This window comes from Vigna unguiculata, chromosome 7 (genome assembly GCF_004118075.2).
Source record: "Vigna unguiculata cultivar IT97K-499-35 chromosome 7, ASM411807v1, whole genome shotgun sequence".
NCBI classification, from domain to species: Eukaryota; Viridiplantae; Streptophyta; class Magnoliopsida; order Fabales; family Fabaceae; genus Vigna; species Vigna unguiculata.
Genome location: NC_040285.1, coordinates 23,969,265 through 23,986,404, shown reverse-complemented (window position 1 = coordinate 23,986,404; position 17,140 = coordinate 23,969,265). Strand labels below are relative to the sequence as shown.

General features: G+C 29.6%; 1 protein-coding gene across 1 annotated transcript; it reads right to left on the bottom strand.

The window, feature by feature from the left end:
* Nucleotides 1-9,474: 9,474 nt before the first annotated feature.
* Nucleotides 9,475-15,520, bottom strand: LOC114190052 (ABC transporter B family member 4-like). The gene is made up of 13 exons (XM_028078807.1): nt 15,150-15,520; nt 14,492-14,824; nt 14,340-14,394; nt 14,077-14,252; nt 13,782-14,003; nt 13,434-13,672; nt 12,761-13,286; nt 12,390-12,663; nt 11,349-12,217; nt 10,987-11,253; nt 10,592-10,855; nt 10,185-10,478; nt 9,475-10,044 (listed from the first exon to the last, which is right to left on the bottom strand). Exons 2-13 carry the CDS (start codon nt 14,795-14,797, stop codon nt 9,688-9,690), a joined length of 3,849 nt encoding a protein of 1,282 aa, XP_027934608.1. The 5' UTR covers nt 14,798-14,824; nt 15,150-15,520; the 3' UTR covers nt 9,475-9,687.
* Between the last annotated feature and the right edge of the window lie 1,620 nt (nt 15,521-17,140).

Below are 17,140 nucleotides of genomic sequence, written 5' to 3'. Positions count from 1 at the left end.
AAGATTAAGAAAAGGATTGTAGAATAGAAATTGTATATTTCTAAATTAATCTTTTATACTTCTTTTATATGTTTTTATAAAGAAAACTCCTAGATAGCTTTTAGGATTATTAGATAATTGTTGAACATACTTATTTCGTCTCATGAGTCTAATAATATTAAGTTTATATGGTAAACAAATAGTCGTTAATTAATTTTCATTCCTTTAATATGAAAGTTTTATAGTTTCTGAACTTATCAATGAATCGTAGTTGTAAAGTTTCCTTTATCTCTTATATCTTCTTGCATTTGCTATAATATGGAAGATATTTTCTTAAAAAAATAATGGGTAGTATTTTATTTTCTTTAACCATAAATGTTCTTTTAATATTCTCTTAAAAAAGAATATTGCACGCAACTTCTTTTTTGCAGGCCACGATGTTAGTGTTATGTTAATAGGATGGTTACTCTTTACTTACAATTAGGATCACAAATGAACCTGTCTCGTGAGTACAAATGAACCCGTCTCGTGAATATTGTTCGAACTCGTTTCCGTTTTAATGAGAAATTCTTATAATTGATTAAATATGAGTATGAGGAATACCCAACTTTTTTAATTGGAGATGAGATAGGATGAGATTAGGGATGACAAATAAACATGCTTCATGGGTATTGCCCAAACTCGTATATGTTTGACGAAAAATCTCCACATTGACTGGGTATGGGTATGGACATGAGAAATATTTAACTTTTTCAATTGAGTATGGGGATGAAGATTTATATATCCACCATGTCCCCGTCCTTGTACTCGTTCTCGTTTAAATTATAAAAATACTTATAGTCTATTAAGTAACCTTATCTATATATATTAACACACTTTCAATTTTTTATTTCTTCTAATTAGCTGACTTGTCATAAAATTCATTCGTATCCTTCATGCAATGATGTTTAAATGATGTATGTCAATTATATTTTATGTCTCACATTTGAATATTCTACTCCTTTCGTTAATCTTTTTATTTAGTATATATATATTTTTTCACATGAGAATGTTTATTACTCTCAATTTAAATGTTCAATAGCATAAACATTTCGGTTACTAGGTTATATAAAAAATATATCTTCTTTATTATATTATTATTGATTTTCGTTTCATCTTGCGAACTTTTTTTATTTCGCTAAAACAATTTTCATTTTATCACAACCTTAATAATACATTTGTTCTCCTTTGTGGATGAACAAGTTATGGTGTTGACGCTGTTATTGATGAAGTTTTTAAGCAAATTAATGTACGAAAGAGTAATGGTGAATTTGTGGATGAACGATCTAGGAAAACACATGTAAGTCTAGTATTTTTATTTTTTGTTGTTTCTTTTATTAGGTTATGAATTGCATGTATGAATTAAATTGTTTTCTAAATAATAGGAGGAATTTAAGAGCATGTATGCTCAAGCTAGATCAGAGGTTGCATCCTGTGCTAGGCAATTTGAATCATCTCCCATGGAACCTAAAGAAGAAGAGAGAATAAGGACTGATAGTTGGGTTCTTGTTGCAGGTGAAAAAAAAAGGTTGGATTTATGGGATTGGAGCGGTTACTCGTACCAAACATGTGGATAAACTCACATATTATGGAAATTCAAGTCACTCTTCAAAAGAGATTGTCCATCTAAAACAAAAAAGTTTGAATTATAGGAAGGACAATGAGAGGTTAAGCCAACAATTACAACAACGACAATTTCAGTTCTTTGTTAGTGTTGTCCTCCCTTTCCTTCCACCAGATGTACAAACTATATTACAACAACACCAAGAGCAACAACACCAACTTGAGCAAAGTCAACCTCAACAAGACCTGGAGCAACCACAATAAGACCAGGAGCAACCACAACTAAACAATCAACAAGAACGACATGACTACTATGAATATTAGGCCTTTAGATGTTTGCACTTCTTCATTATGTTAGCATTTTTAGATTATGCTTTGTTAGAGCTTGATTACCATTACATCTTTGAGCACTTTTTGGGCTACATAAGATTATGTTATGTTAGCACTTTTACTAGAAATATATTAGGAATTTTAGACTAAATGTTGCCACTTATTTTGTTTATAACTTGGATTTGGATAATGTTTTTGATTTGGATTTTATATTACTTATAATTAACTTGAATTTAGATTAAGTGAAATGTTGCTTATTGGTGTTGGTGAAATGTCATTGCAATTGACAGGAAATGTAAAAAAATTTGAAAATAAAATAGAAAATACAATTTTAACTTGAAAATTATATTATTACATACAGATTTATATACGTAACAGATTGTATAAAGTTGACCTAAAATTATCTACGAATCATTTCATATGTAATATATTTAACATTACATATGAATTTATTTCTTATATAATTTACATACGGATTATTCCATATATAATATACACATATGTATCATGGTCAATTATCTATGGATTTTATCCGTATGTAAATTACATACGGAATATTCCATATGTAATTCATCATGAGACATATTACATATGGAATAATCTGTATGTAATTTACATATAGATTCTAATACCTACAAAAAATTTCGTATGTAAAGTTACAAACGAAATTGTATGTAAGTTTATCGACGTCTGGTTTACATACAAATTTGTTTTTGTATGTAATCAATAAATAATATCTAATTACATATAGATTTTATACATTCCATATAGATTTTGTCCATAGAAAAAAATCGTTTTTTTTTTGTAGTGTACCCTTAATTATACATTTTCTTTTCCTTTTTGCGATTTCATTCCATGGTCTCTCAAATTGTTTCTACGACACACATTTGATCATTTTTTTAATATTTTTATTTTTTGTTTATTTTTATCACGTACCATTTTGATATTTCTAATATAATTATTTTTATTTTCTAACTTATTATCATACGTGTAATTTTATGATTATATTTGTATAAATAAATTTTATTTACTATAATATAATAATTTAATGTAAATGTCATGATTCTTTTTATCATCATCCAACATATATTGAAGTTTAAAAGATGAAATATCCATGTTGAAATTCTATTATTATTAGTTTAATTTTTATTCTTTGTGTGATTGTGATTAAGTATGTTGTATTATAACTTTTATTAGTGTATAAAATAAGACATTTCATTAGAATTTTAAAAAATAAAGTAAATATATATTTAAAATATTTTTTAATTTGAATATATGTTTTTCTTTTATATTTTTTTAAAAATATTTTTTAATTTTATCAACTAGGTTTCATTAGTGTTTACAAATTTAATAAATGTTTTAATTTTCGTGAAATTTTATTTGATATTTTAATTTGAAATATATACAATTATAATTTCTTTCTAAATAGTTGATATTAAAGAAACACATCTCCTTTTAATATTAAATAATAAATATGTGATAATATTATATTTCATTTATCTGAATTTTATATTATTTTATAAAATTAATTAATATTAAAACTGAAAAAAGAAACAAATACAAATACAACGAGAGTATTTATCCGTTACTCCACGGTTACTTGATGGATTAATCAAATTCAACTTATTTAAAAAAAAGGACAAGTCCAACCAGGTTATTGGTTGATAGATTTAATGGATGAATTTGAATATTTTTGATGAATTTTATTCTTTGATTTTAAATTTAAAATATATTAAACAAACTTTAATATATCGACATCAACATATTTTAAATATTCAATAAAAAATAACATAAAAAAATAGCTGAGAATGTGAAGACCAATTTACTTAATTTAAGAAAAAAATCATCTTTTTAATTCTATTTTGTTCTTTCAATAACTTTCTAGCATGAAAATTGAAACTAGATTTCAAAATACATATAATAATTGTAAAAAGTAAAACATCACATTAACTATAATAACCGTGACAAATTTATTATATAAAATATAATACATATAAATAATATTTCTAAATGACATCCACACAAAAACTATATAATTTTATGAACTCTATATAATCTTAAAAGTTCTTAAAAGCTTAAACTTCAAACATGTAATTAAAATTCAACATCATTTAAAACTCAAATTACAATCCAAAAGATTAAAAGTATAAATTAATATTTAATTTCTAATCACTAACGAAAATACAAGCACTATCGTGTTCATATTTTTTTAATTTTCATAAAACTTTAAATTAAGATGAATAAGAAATATATAACTATTTTTTAAAATAATTGTTAAATTTAAAATTTGGAAATTGAAATATGTACAAAAATGAAGTTTTGAAAATAACAGTGACAAAAAAAAGTTTTTAAAATAACGATTAAAAATAAACTATTTATAAAATAATTAATTTTAAAAATAATAACTAAGAGTAAAAATAAAATATCAAAATATAAATACAGAATATGATATTATCTTTATATATTGTTATAGATTAATATCATGTGTCCGTGAGTTAGAGTTTAAAATGAAGAAAGTTAAAACATGTTAATATTTGGAAATATATTATTTGTTCTCATCCAATATCACGGGTTTCTAAACGACTCTAACTCATCACAAGCAATGTTTGATGGGAGGAGCTTTCATTTCAATTTCAATATTCTTCCTTCATACTTTCTGCACTCTTGCAGGAAAAAGAAAAAAAGAAGAAGAAGAAAAGGCTAGGTTGGTGCAATGAAGCACTCAAAGTAGCTTAAAAAAGGGCATTGCATGTGATATTCATAATTAACTCTTAAGAATCACTGCACTTTGATGCTTAAATTGTATTTTAAAAACTTACATTTCCACATCTTTCTGGTGAAGAACCCTACCTCTCTCTATATGTATCTAACTAACGCAGAAAACTCACCATATTTTACAAATAAAATAAGCACAAAGTGTTGATTACAAATATAAAATTCACATCTTTTAAATGAGAAGTGCTTCTCAAGTCTTGATATTACTTTTAATTTAGTGAATATAATCCATCATAATTGTTAGATTTAAAGAGAAAAAGGTTCACTAAAAACATCGTAGAAACACCAATAAAACTTAAATCCAATTATATAAAATATTGACATTATTCTTAATTTAAAATTTTAAGATAACAATATTATGTGTCTTTATTTTTATATAATGTTTAATTTTATTAATTATATTTCTGACTCACACTTGCACTATCATCATAATAAAGTAATAAAGAAAATAGTATCTTTTTACATTAATATCTTTAAAAATGGAAAGTGGATAAATTTATAAAATATAGTGCACTATTCAATGCACCTTTAGTTTAATAAGAAAAAAAAAAAGACAATTACATTTTTCTGTTCCTTTTGACAATGATCCTTACATCTGGCGAATCTTGTGCTATGCGATTTTAATAACAGCTTTGCGTAAACTCACTTTCAGCTTCAAATAACATGAACAAACAAAAGCAAATCTTGAAAACTAAAATATGTTTTATTCTTCACTCAAATAAACTATGTTTTCAATACCAGAAACGCAAAACTAAATTTAAAACTATAAAGATGACGTGTGTGGATACCTCAGCATTACGTAACAGAATAAACAAGCAAGTCTTTAATCATGAAGCTAATCTAATATTCAACACACATAAAGTTTCGAAACTTTCCAGTGCCTGATATTTTTATCCCACTAATCCCATTATTGAATGCCTCATTTTCAAACTTTTAAATATTAATTAAATTTATTTACTTTTTAACATATAACAAAATTTATAATATATAATACAAATATCACTTTGTGAGTTTGCATATTAAATTAGACTTAAAATTATTTTTTTAATATAATATTAAAATTATAAATTAGAATCTATTCCGGTCAACATCGAAATATATACATAACTTATTAAAGTAAAATTTCGTTCATAAGATAATTTACTTTTATAATTTTTCAATAATTTAAAAAAGTTATTTTTCTTTGTTTATTTAATAAATGGGTTCTTTATGATTAAGCTTTTTTTCCTAAAATGTTTATCTTCCCTATATGATTAATTATTTTTAATTAAATTTTATTAAATATTTTTTATTTACTGAATGTTTAAAATATTTCTTATTTCCACTTAAATATTTGATTTTACTATTGATAAGATGACCCGTTATTTTTCTCTTCTCAATTTTGACCCATCAATCAATTCACGTATTTTTGTTTTCTTTAATTTAGTCCAAAGTGTCAATCAACTTATCACTTGTTCTTGGTCAGAAATGAGCACCTATTTTTTTTTTTTTAAAGTAATAAATATACAAATTTATAAAACACTTAAAATTTAATGAAACTTATATTTAATTAAATTATGTACTGTATTAGAATTTTATTGCTACATATAAGAATCTAATTTATATTACTTGAATATCTTGCTTGCTAAAGTCAACTATTATATATTTTTCTTATAAAATAAAACAATTAAAGTACTAAATATATTGTGTATACGTGATTCGGAATGGATGAGTCAAATATTAGGGCTGAATCCTGAAGAATTGTGCATCTCAATCTAAAACAGATCATAGATGCATTAATAATTCAAAATTCAACATTTCAACGCATATTTATTATTTTTAGAGGGTGTGTTTTGAAAGCAGCAATAACTTGATATTGATGTGTCACAACAAATAACAGAATTATTACAAACATAGAATTTACTTAAGCTCCAAAAAAATTGATTTTTCTACCTTAAAATGGATAATAGCATTTGTTTTTAATTTTACATTGGAATGTCGTAGACGTAGTCAGTAGGTATTTTGAGAATATTAAATAAGTAAAAATATCATTAGAATTTATGGTAAAGTTGTATAAAAAAAGCACGTTAAGATTAATAATTTGACATTATAATTATTTTTAGTTTACTGTTTATATATTATCAAAATTTAATTTTAAAATTTTAATAAAAATATAACTTTGCTTTTATTTTTTTTAAACATTGTTCACAGTTCTTAGGAACCAAATATCTTCATGTTAAAAAACAAAGATAGTCTCTTATAAAAGAAAGTTAACTAAACCACCATCTACACGTTAAAAGGTATGTAAGATCATTTTTGAAACAAAAAGTTCTATACGTGCTTTGTTTTAAGTTTCAAGGAATTCGTAAATTTTCATAATTTTAATAATGGATCCTCCACTGTTTTTTAGTGAGCATTCAAACTTTTTATATTTTTTAAAAATTTATTTTTCATGTAATTTTTAATTATTTATTAAAAATTCAAGTGAGTTATAAGTTACCCATCGAGTAAAAAAAAATTGAGTAATATTATAAAAAAAAAACTAGGCTCATAAATATAAAACATTAAAATTTTATTTTGGATGTGATATAAAGTATTTTATATGAACAATTCAGACCTTAAATGTGATCAATCCTCCCGGTTGAAAAAAAAAAATTCTTTCAAAAATAGTATCAGAACTGATTTATCTTAGTTTTTTACTCATACAAAGCATGCTTGTAGTGGTCGATATCTCCTCAAATTTATTCCAATAAAAAGTTATTTCAGCCGTGTGGAAATTATCTTTACTTTATTATTTTGCTTATTGTCAATGCATGTTAAGTGTGAGGTTTTATTAGTAATATAAAATGTATTGTGATTAACATAAAATTATAAATAACTTTTTATAAACATCTTAAATAAAAATACTGTTTGATGACTTTAAGACCTTACGTTATTAGTACAAAATAAAAATTTATATTAATCAGAAAATTATAGCTAATAAAAAGTAGAGCACATAATTAATACAAATTTAATTAAAAATACTTATATTTATAAAATTATTAAAAATTAATTAATCTTTAAAAGAATAAAGACTATGATACTTCGACAAATTTTTTTTATAAAATTTGATAAAATTTACTTTTCAATACAGAACAAACATTTATTTTTTTTTTCCAAATCGCATCAAAATTTTTTTAATCGTTATCATATGTATATTGTCAAAATTTTATCAACAAATTTTTTTAAAAAATAATTTTACAAACGTTCCATCGTGAGTGTTTATTTCTACCAGTTTCAATAAATCGTCACACAATTAGCTTATTCTTTGCGAATTAAAAATTGGTACAAAACAAGGCCTCAATAACTGTGCAGACCTATAATTAGGTGGTGTTTCACGGGATATCATATATCTGATGGATTAATTAATTTAGTCATAAACTTTTAATTTGTAGCTAATAACTTTCCATATTTCAAGTTCACCAAGTGCCAAGCACGTAACCACTATGCGTTTTGAGGTTAATTTCCACCTTTTCTTCCTTATAATAATCAACGCAATTTCGTCATCCATGACGTTTCTTCATATCTATTATTCATTCATCTTCATCCTTATCACTTCACGTACTTTCATAACTCACTTTCTGTTTATTTATACTTTTTTATTTTAATTTTAATTGAAGATGTGTTTTAAAAGATATATGATATTACTAAGAATATTTTTTGGACCAGGATTTTTTTTTAATAAAAAGATTATTCATATGGAAATAAAGTGATAACCAATCATACATTATTCATTATTCCAGGAATTTTCTCAACAAGAATCTCATTTATAGACGAGGACGTGTGAAAATAAAAAGAAATTGAATTGATATTCACTAATGCTACAATAATTTTCAAATGTTTATCTGAAAACATTTTTCGATAAAAATATGATTAATATTCTAGATTAAATCTTTAATGATTAGTTTAAATTTAACTTATAATATACTAAAATTAAATAAATATATGGTACATACAAAAACGAAAACAACGGCAAAATACTAAATTATAAAAGATATACCTCTTAGTTCTCTGTCAAGATGGGTATTTAAGTTTATGTTTTAAGAATGAGTGAGAAGTAATGTTGGCAACTTGGTACTTTCTTTTATTTATTTGTTTGTTTATGAGAGTATGATGATTCTTTTTTGTCCTGTTTCTTCATTTGTTATACCTTAGTTTGAAGTGTCCTCGTAGAATAAGGTTTGAATGATTTTGATCCGTTTTATATATAATAGGTTATACGTAAAGTCAAAGAATTAGTTGGTGTAGACGTGTTATTATTTTTTTATACCTGTGTAGTAATGATAGTTGAAGTTTGACAACTAAATTTATTATTTTAAATGTTGAATTTTTTATGTAAAAATTAATTGGGCAAATAAAACTTGAGATGGAACAGCATTAATCATGCTAGTATTCAAACTTCCCGTGGTATTACTATCTATTCACTTTATTATATTGTTTATATTTTCTGTTAATATTATATAATGATACACCAAAAGTGATAAAGAAATTGAGTGATACTTAAACCTGTCCTAGCTGCTAAGAATAAAAAAATAAAAAATAAAAGTTATGGTAATGTTTGCTATAATCCTCTGCTTAATATTTATTCATCCCAATCCAACCAAAAGTGACAACATCAAAGCATAAGAAGTATAAAAATAATGGGTAGGACCAAACCAAACCCAATTATATGATTAAAAAGCAGAACATAGTTTGACTAAGTTGGAAAACTACATCCACTTAGATCTGTGGGTCCCAACGAGTTTATGAAAGTTAAAACACGTCTCGATCATCAATATCAATCACAGAACATTGCTATATTGCTGTAAAAACTATTGTAGATATTTCCATCCTTCATACATATTTTTGGTTATCTGTTTTCATTGACAATATATTGCAGCAGTAATGTAAAATGAATCAAATTTGTTAATGGAAAAGGTAAAGGTAGGCATTGATCTTATAGAAGAAAAAAAGAAAAAAAAAATGGAATTAGAGCGGCAAAACTCATACTGTTGAAGCACTTGTGTGAAGTTGGACTAAGGAAGCATAAAATCCACCATTGATGTTGATGAGTGCTTCATGTTTTCCTTTCTCCACTATGACTCCATTTTTGACAACAGCAATGACATCTGCATTTTTTATTGTGGATAGACGATGTGCCACCACCACAGTGGTTCTGTTCACCATCACTTTGTCCAATGCATCTTGAACAACTCTTTCTGATTCTGCATCTAATGCACTCGTCGCCTCATCAAGCAGTAATATCTTTGGACTTTTTATTATGGCGCGTGCAATGGCTACACGTTGCTTTTGCCCACCAGATAATTGGGTTCCTCTCTCCCCCACTAAGGTATCATAACCCTGTCATGGTAGGGAATGTAAAGCGTGAAGTCAAAACACATTTGACAATAAGAACAATTCAGCCAATACTACAGAGGTTTACTTGGAAATGTTGCAAAGACATGATAACATAAAAGAAGCTAAGAAAAAAAATGCTTTACCTGTTGTAATCCACTAATGAATTTATGGGCATTGGCCATTTCTGCTGCAGCTGTGATTTCTGCTTCGGTGGCATTGCCTCCTTTTCCATAGGCAATGTTGGCACGTATTGTTTCGTTGAACAAAACTGGCTCTTGGCTTACAAGGCCCATCTGCTGTCTTAACCACTTGAGCTGTAGGTCACGAATTTCTATCCCATCAAGTGTGATTTGCCCTGAATCAGGATCATAAAATCTTTGCAATAAGGCAATCACAGTGGATTTCCCACTTCCACTTTCACCAACAAGAGCTACTGTCTGAAACAAAACAACAGTTTTAATGGTGAACGTTAGTTGCTACGCATATTTGCTTGAGCTAAACTATTGTTATTGAACTGAGATTGATTACAAGTATAAAACTCAAACTATACCTTGCCAGAATGGATTGTCAAGCTGAGGTCACGGAAAATCTGTACGTCAGGCCTCGAAGGATATTTGAAGCTCACATGACGAAGCTCAATTTCTCCCTTAACACTATCCAATGTGGTGCCAGACTCATCACTCGGGTCTATCTCTGACTTCTTATCGATTATTCCAAATATGGAAGCAGTAGCTGTCTCGGCTTTGCTCGAGTCAGGAGCAAAAGAGCTTGATTGGGAAATTCCAATAGCTGCCATAGTTAATGCAAAGAAAACCTGCAAAACATGAAAACAGATACAATTTTAGGAAGTAAAAACATAATGTTGAAATCTAATACTCTTGATACACTCACTGCCCCCTCAAAAAAAGTATGTAATGAATGTTACGAGTAGGAAGGAGTTAGTACCCGGAAAACACCCGAGAAGGTTGTCTTTCCAGCATCAACAAGTCTAGCTCCTGCGTAGAAACTGGTTGCATAAACACAAAACAGTAAGAAGAATGAAACCCCAAATCCTGATCCGCTGATCAACCCTTGCCGTATCCCTGTCTTCATGGGACCCTCGCATTTCTTCCTGTATAGTTCCATAACATTGTCTTCGGCACAGAAAGAAGCAACCGTTCTTATGCTTCCAACTGCATCATTAGCAACTTGGCTAGCTTCTTCGTACATCATCTGCAGCGACAAACATTCATTACTGAAAATTTATCTCATTGCCTGGATAATAGTTACTTTTAAAACTTTGTGCAGCTATTGAAAATAAAACTAACCTTTGCATCTGCACTGAATCCCTTCATGAATTTCATTTGAACATATCCATTTAATCCGATCAAGGGAATCAAGACAAGAATAATTAGTGCCAGCTGCCAAGATGCGACGAAAGCAATGATCAAACCTGCTACCGCAGTGGCTAAATTTTGAACCATTAGTCCCAGGGCATCACCGACAAGGGCACGCACTGAAGCAGCATCGGCTGAAAGCCTTGCACCTACTGAACCACTTGAGTTTTCAGGCTCATCAAACCAACCAACCTCCATGTTGACAACCTTCTCGAAACACATTAGCCTGATACGTTGGATTAACTTACATCCTGCCACGGAGAAAAAGTATGCTCGCGCAGGAATTATGAGAAACGATACAATACCAAGGGTCATAAACATCAGTGCCCAAAAGTGGGAGTCCTTCTTCATCTCACCAAATGGTTCATAAAATGTCTTGATGACACTGGAAACCAGCAGGCCAAATATTGGAAGTATAACACCATTTATTATGGCAGCCACACATCCAAGCAGAAGAACTGGAATCTCTGGCTTGTTAAGGGAAGCAAGGCGGCTGAGTGGAACCTCTGGTGCTTTCTCTTTGGGCGTTGAGCTTTCGTGTTCAGGATCAGAAACTTTAACTCCTGTGGGTAAACCGAAGGAAACTGAAAATGAATGACGGCTACTATTCCCTAAGGATGACCCCCTGCTAATAGATCTTTGAAGTGATCTCCTTAGACTAGATTGTCTAAGGGATTCTGCAGAAAGTTCACTCTTTCCAAGATGCTCTGCATTCTGTTCAGTCTCCTTGCTTATTTCTTGTAGGCGTATAAGCTGAGAGTAAGCTCCCTCAGGATCCTTTAGTAATTCTGAGTGTGTTCCTGATTAATAAACAAACAGTTATAGCTAGATATATGCAAACAATATTGAGAAGATTTGAATTATACTCTATACGCAAACAAAAGTACGAGTCAGAATCAAAGAGTTAGTCACACACACACACAACGAATGGAAATCGAAAAGAAAGCACGTTATCAGCGAACTGGTGTGTACCATTCTCAACCATCTTCCCTCTATGAATGACAGCAATCATATCAGCGTTTCTCACTGTACTCAAACGATGTGCCACTACAACAGTTGTTCTGTTAACCATGACCCTGTCTAGAGCCTCTTGCACTATCCTTTCAGACTCTGCGTCAAGTGCACTTGTGGCTTCATCCAGAAGTAGAATTCGAGGATTTTTCAGGATTGCTCTTGCAATGGCAATTCGTTGCTTCTGCCCGCCAGACAACTGAGTTCCATGTTCACCAACCAGTGTGTTTAGTCCCTGCATAAAAAGGTAAAAAGTTGAAAATTGACTATGTTCCCAGATTACGAATCAAGAAATAGCCTTAAATTAAAGTACACTGGCTATAACTTAGAACCTGTGGGAGTTTATCAATGAATTTAGCAGCATTTGCAAGTTCAGATGCAGATCTTATCTCTTCAATTGTTGCTCCCTCTTTTCCATAAGCAATATTATCCTTAATGCTAGATGCAAACAACACAGGCTCCTGGCTGACAAGGCCAATTTTTCCTCTGATCCACCTAAGCTGAAATTCTTTGAGGTTAATGCCATCAATAAGAACTTCACCAGCCTGTGGATCATAGAATCTTTCTATCAAGCTGATAACCGTGGACTTTCCACTTCCACTTTGTCCAACTAACGCTGCAGTTGTACCACTTGCTATATGAAGAGAAAATCCATTAAATATCAGTTCCTCAGGTCTTGCTGGATAACTGAAGTAAACATCCCTCAAATCTATTTCGCCTTGAATATCCTCTAGTATTTTTCCATTTGGATCATAGGCATCTATCTCTGGCTTCCTTTCAATTGTCTGAAACATTTTATAAGCTGCAGCTTGACCTGCAGCAAAAGCACTCATGCTTGGGGATGCTTGTCCAAGAGACCTATGATTTGAAAAATATAAGAATCATGTAAATAAGTTATGGATCAATTTATTTCTATATGTGGCTACTTTCTGGTTTTGTTTAAAAAAAAATGGACTCCCAAACTTCCTTAGCAGAGGAAATACTTTAAAATAAAATGCTACTTACATCGAAGCAGTTAGGAAGGAAATAATCACATTAATCACCGTGCCGCCATTATATCCTTTTTCCATTATCATCTTTGCGCCAAACCATACAGCCAAAGCATAACCACCAAAAACCACGAACATAACCATGCCTAGACCCACACCAGCTATGGAACCTTCACTCACTCCTGACTTGTAAGCATCAACAAGAAGTTTGCTATAATTATTTACAGCTTGCTTTTCCCCAGTAAAGGATGCAACCTGGAAATTATACAATGTCAAGACGTAAGAAACAAGAAATCAGTACATTTAACCGAGAAATTATAGAATTCCGCAGATATCTTCTCAGGCTTTTAACAAAACCACATACGGTTCTTATTGAGCCAATTGTCTGTTCGACTACATGTGAAGCTTTTGCATAAGCCGTTTGACCTCGAGAAGCCATCCTTCCTATGATTAATGCCACAGACGCTCCTGATAAAACTAGAAGTGGAAGAGTGGCCAACATGACACAAGTAAGAAGCCACCCTTTGACAAATGCTACAGTAAATCCCCCAACGAAAGTTGCTATTAGCTGCAGAAATTTCCCAACCTGTTCAAAGGCACAAATGTTGAGCATATTCAAAATTAACTATCTTTTGCAGGTTGCAGCATATGATAGGTACCTTCTCACCCATGGCATCTTGAATGAGAACTGTGTCACCTGACATCCTCCCTACCACCTCTCCGGTGCTTGTTTCCTTATCAAAGAAAGCAATATCTTGTCTCAGAATTGTTTTCAGATACAGTCCCCTAATTCGTGCTGCCTGTCTCTCCCCCGTGACCATCCAACTTGTCACCTCTGAAAAATGAAATGGTTCTCTCAACTTCAGCGTCTAGAGAAGTCAAATGGTCCAACACAAACCAAAGTGAAAGAAAATACACTTACGGAGAAACGCTGCCATCCCAGATCCTACTGCCAAGTATACAAATTTTAGAGAAACCTGTAGTTTTATCAATCAAACAAAGATCTCATTATAACTTGTAACAAGGCTTCAAAAGTCGATTTGCAAAATCAAAAAGAAACTTTTTGTGTTTTACCTTGGATACTGCTTCCACCACGTTAGCATTTTGCTGGTTACTACCGAAGGTATCAATCATTTGACCAAACAGCAACGTCATAATAGGCAAACCCATCCCGTTTCCAATGGCACCAATAGTCCCAACAACCATCAAAAGAATGTCAGTGGAGTCTGCAAAAGCGAACAGCTTGAAAAATGGAACTGTCTCGGGTTTTTCTTTCTGTTTACTCTTTTCTTCTCTTTCCCCATTCGTGCTGCTTTCTGCACGATTCTCTGACGTGCTACCGTCATCATGCTTCCTTTCTTCATCATTCTCCACACCCATGTCAGATCAGTGCTTTCTACTCTCCAACTACGCAAAATTAACGAACAAAATAAATTCAAAAATCACAACTCCGAAAACCTTAACACCTCAAAGCGTTACAAACCAAATAATTTGTAATTGACAACGTAGATTACGGACACGGTGATAGATTGGAATAAAAAAAAACGAAAATGATCGTTTTGACAAACATTTGGAAAAGTTGACAAAGTTACCATAATTTTTCATTTGTTTATGGAAATTACAAAATTAAATAAAGTAATAAAATTTTAGGAGTTGTTTACTAAAATGGTTGTTTGCGACTATCATTCATTTCCAAAAAAAAAATAAAAAACTAAACAACACACTTAAAGACCTTCTATTTTCCTTCTTGGAAAGAAACTAATTTCATTCTAAAGGAAGAATCTTGATCTATTTCAATGCAAATCAAGTTGCAGGAGCCAGCTAGCGTTCACCAAATGAAACTTCAAGAACGCGGAGACGTGAAGCAATCGTTTGCTTCCAAAGCGAGATTCATTCAGACTATCGCAAACAGAGCACTGAATGTAAACAAGAGAGTATGTGTTGATATTGATAACTCGAACAAAAGTTTCAAGGCAAATATATTGCTTCTGCAAACGCGCCGTTTCGGTAGTTTGAAGAAAGAAGAACGCACGCTTGAATTCGCGGATCCAGACAAGAAACAAAGGATGAATAACTCATTTCATTTTGTCACCTACCACAGTGCAAAAAAAAAAAAAAGAAAAACTCACATTCTCTTCTCCCTGAAAAGTTATAGTAGGTAACCGTTAAAGGGCGAAAGAAGAAAAATGGTGCATTAAGTCAAAGTTTCCCACCATATCATATGCTTCACTATTACAACACACACATGAGTAGCGTTTCCGGTTTCAAGTTTCAACGCATGAGTATGAACAGACAAAAAAAAACTGTGTAGAGAAAGAGAGAGAGGAAAAAAGAAAGGAAAAAGTTTATTGTATTTTTACCTTTGGAAAGAAAAGTGGAAGAGAGAAGCGTCTTTGTGTGTGTATATATATATATATATATATATATTGTAAGGTGTGAAGAAAAGGAGTGTAGGATGGTTCCTACTGAGATCTGGCAAGTGTATTATTAAGAAGATTGTGCGTTGGAGGGTGGTTATGTAGACATGTTCACATTAATGCATATATAATATATGCCATTGCTTAAACACCAAGCATCATCATCTTCTTCTTCTTCCGTGACGCGCAAGGACAAGTAAGAATGAATAGATTTTAGGCTAGAAATTCAAATGTGAATCTATGTTAATGAGAAACTAATGTATTATATAACAATAAAAATTTATAAATTTATTATTTTAAAATTTTGAATTAAAAATAATGTTAATGTTTTAAAGTTTTCATTGATATTATATTTCTCCGATTAAAGTTTCTCTTCAAACCTAACATTCACGTGTATATATATATATATATATATATATATATATATATATATATATATATATATATATATATATATATATATATATATATATATATATATATATATACTCATATACCACAACAAATCATTTTATTTGTGTGACAACAATTAGGATCACCCGTATCCGTTTTGACTGAACCCCCACTTGGTCAACTATAATCAAACAAATACATGTTGCATGTTCAGAAAGAGATTGGTTAGTCAGCCGTTGCTTCTAATAAAGATTTTAAGAGTAAATTAGGTTTTAAATTGTTAATTAATTAGTCTCTTAAGATGTATAAATTAATTAAATTATTATCTTTATATTTATTGTTTTTATGGAACCAAAAATATATTGTAAAATTTTCATAAAAAGATTTATTTTTTTCTCTCCATGGTCAAGATTTTCTCTAGTTCATATATCATCTCAATACAAGAGTCAAGATTAGATTTGTCCCAAAAAATACTTTCAAGTGATACTTGTGTTAGATGATAATAAATATTGTAACAATAATTATGTCTAAATTGTGTAAGGTTATGTTAATACATTATAACTTTTAACCTCTTAATTATAGTTTATTTTTGCATCGTAATGTTCTTGTTAATATGATGTGGTCCTGTCTTAAAGATCTCACTCTTACACAATACAATTATAACTTTTATATATATATATATATATATATATATATATATATATATATATATATATATATATATATATATATAAAAGTATGTTTTAAATGTTCAATTAATGAAAATTTTTATTTTTATAAATAAAAAAGTATTTATTTGTCTCAATTAATAGTTCAATTAATTATTTAATAGTTTTAACGTTAAATTATAATTAGTATGATTGAAATTTAACTTATAATTAATGATTTACGTTATCATGTTATTCTTATTTAA

What these genes read in the sequence shown, in the direction of transcription:
- LOC114190052 (XM_028078807.1), bottom strand. Translation starts at nt 14,797, where the DNA reads ATGGGTGTGGAGAATGATGAAGAAAGGAAGCATGATGACGGTAGCACG. An exon ending in TCCTTCCTAACTGCTTCGAT is followed by an intron (nt 13,287 to 13,433) that starts GTAAGTAGCATT and finishes TTCAAATCATAG; the next exon opens with GTCTCTTGGACAAGCATCCC. An exon ending in TCATTAGTGGATTACAACAG is followed by an intron (nt 10,045 to 10,184) that starts GTAAAGCATTTT and finishes CTACCATGACAG; the next exon opens with GGTTATGATACCTTAGTGGG.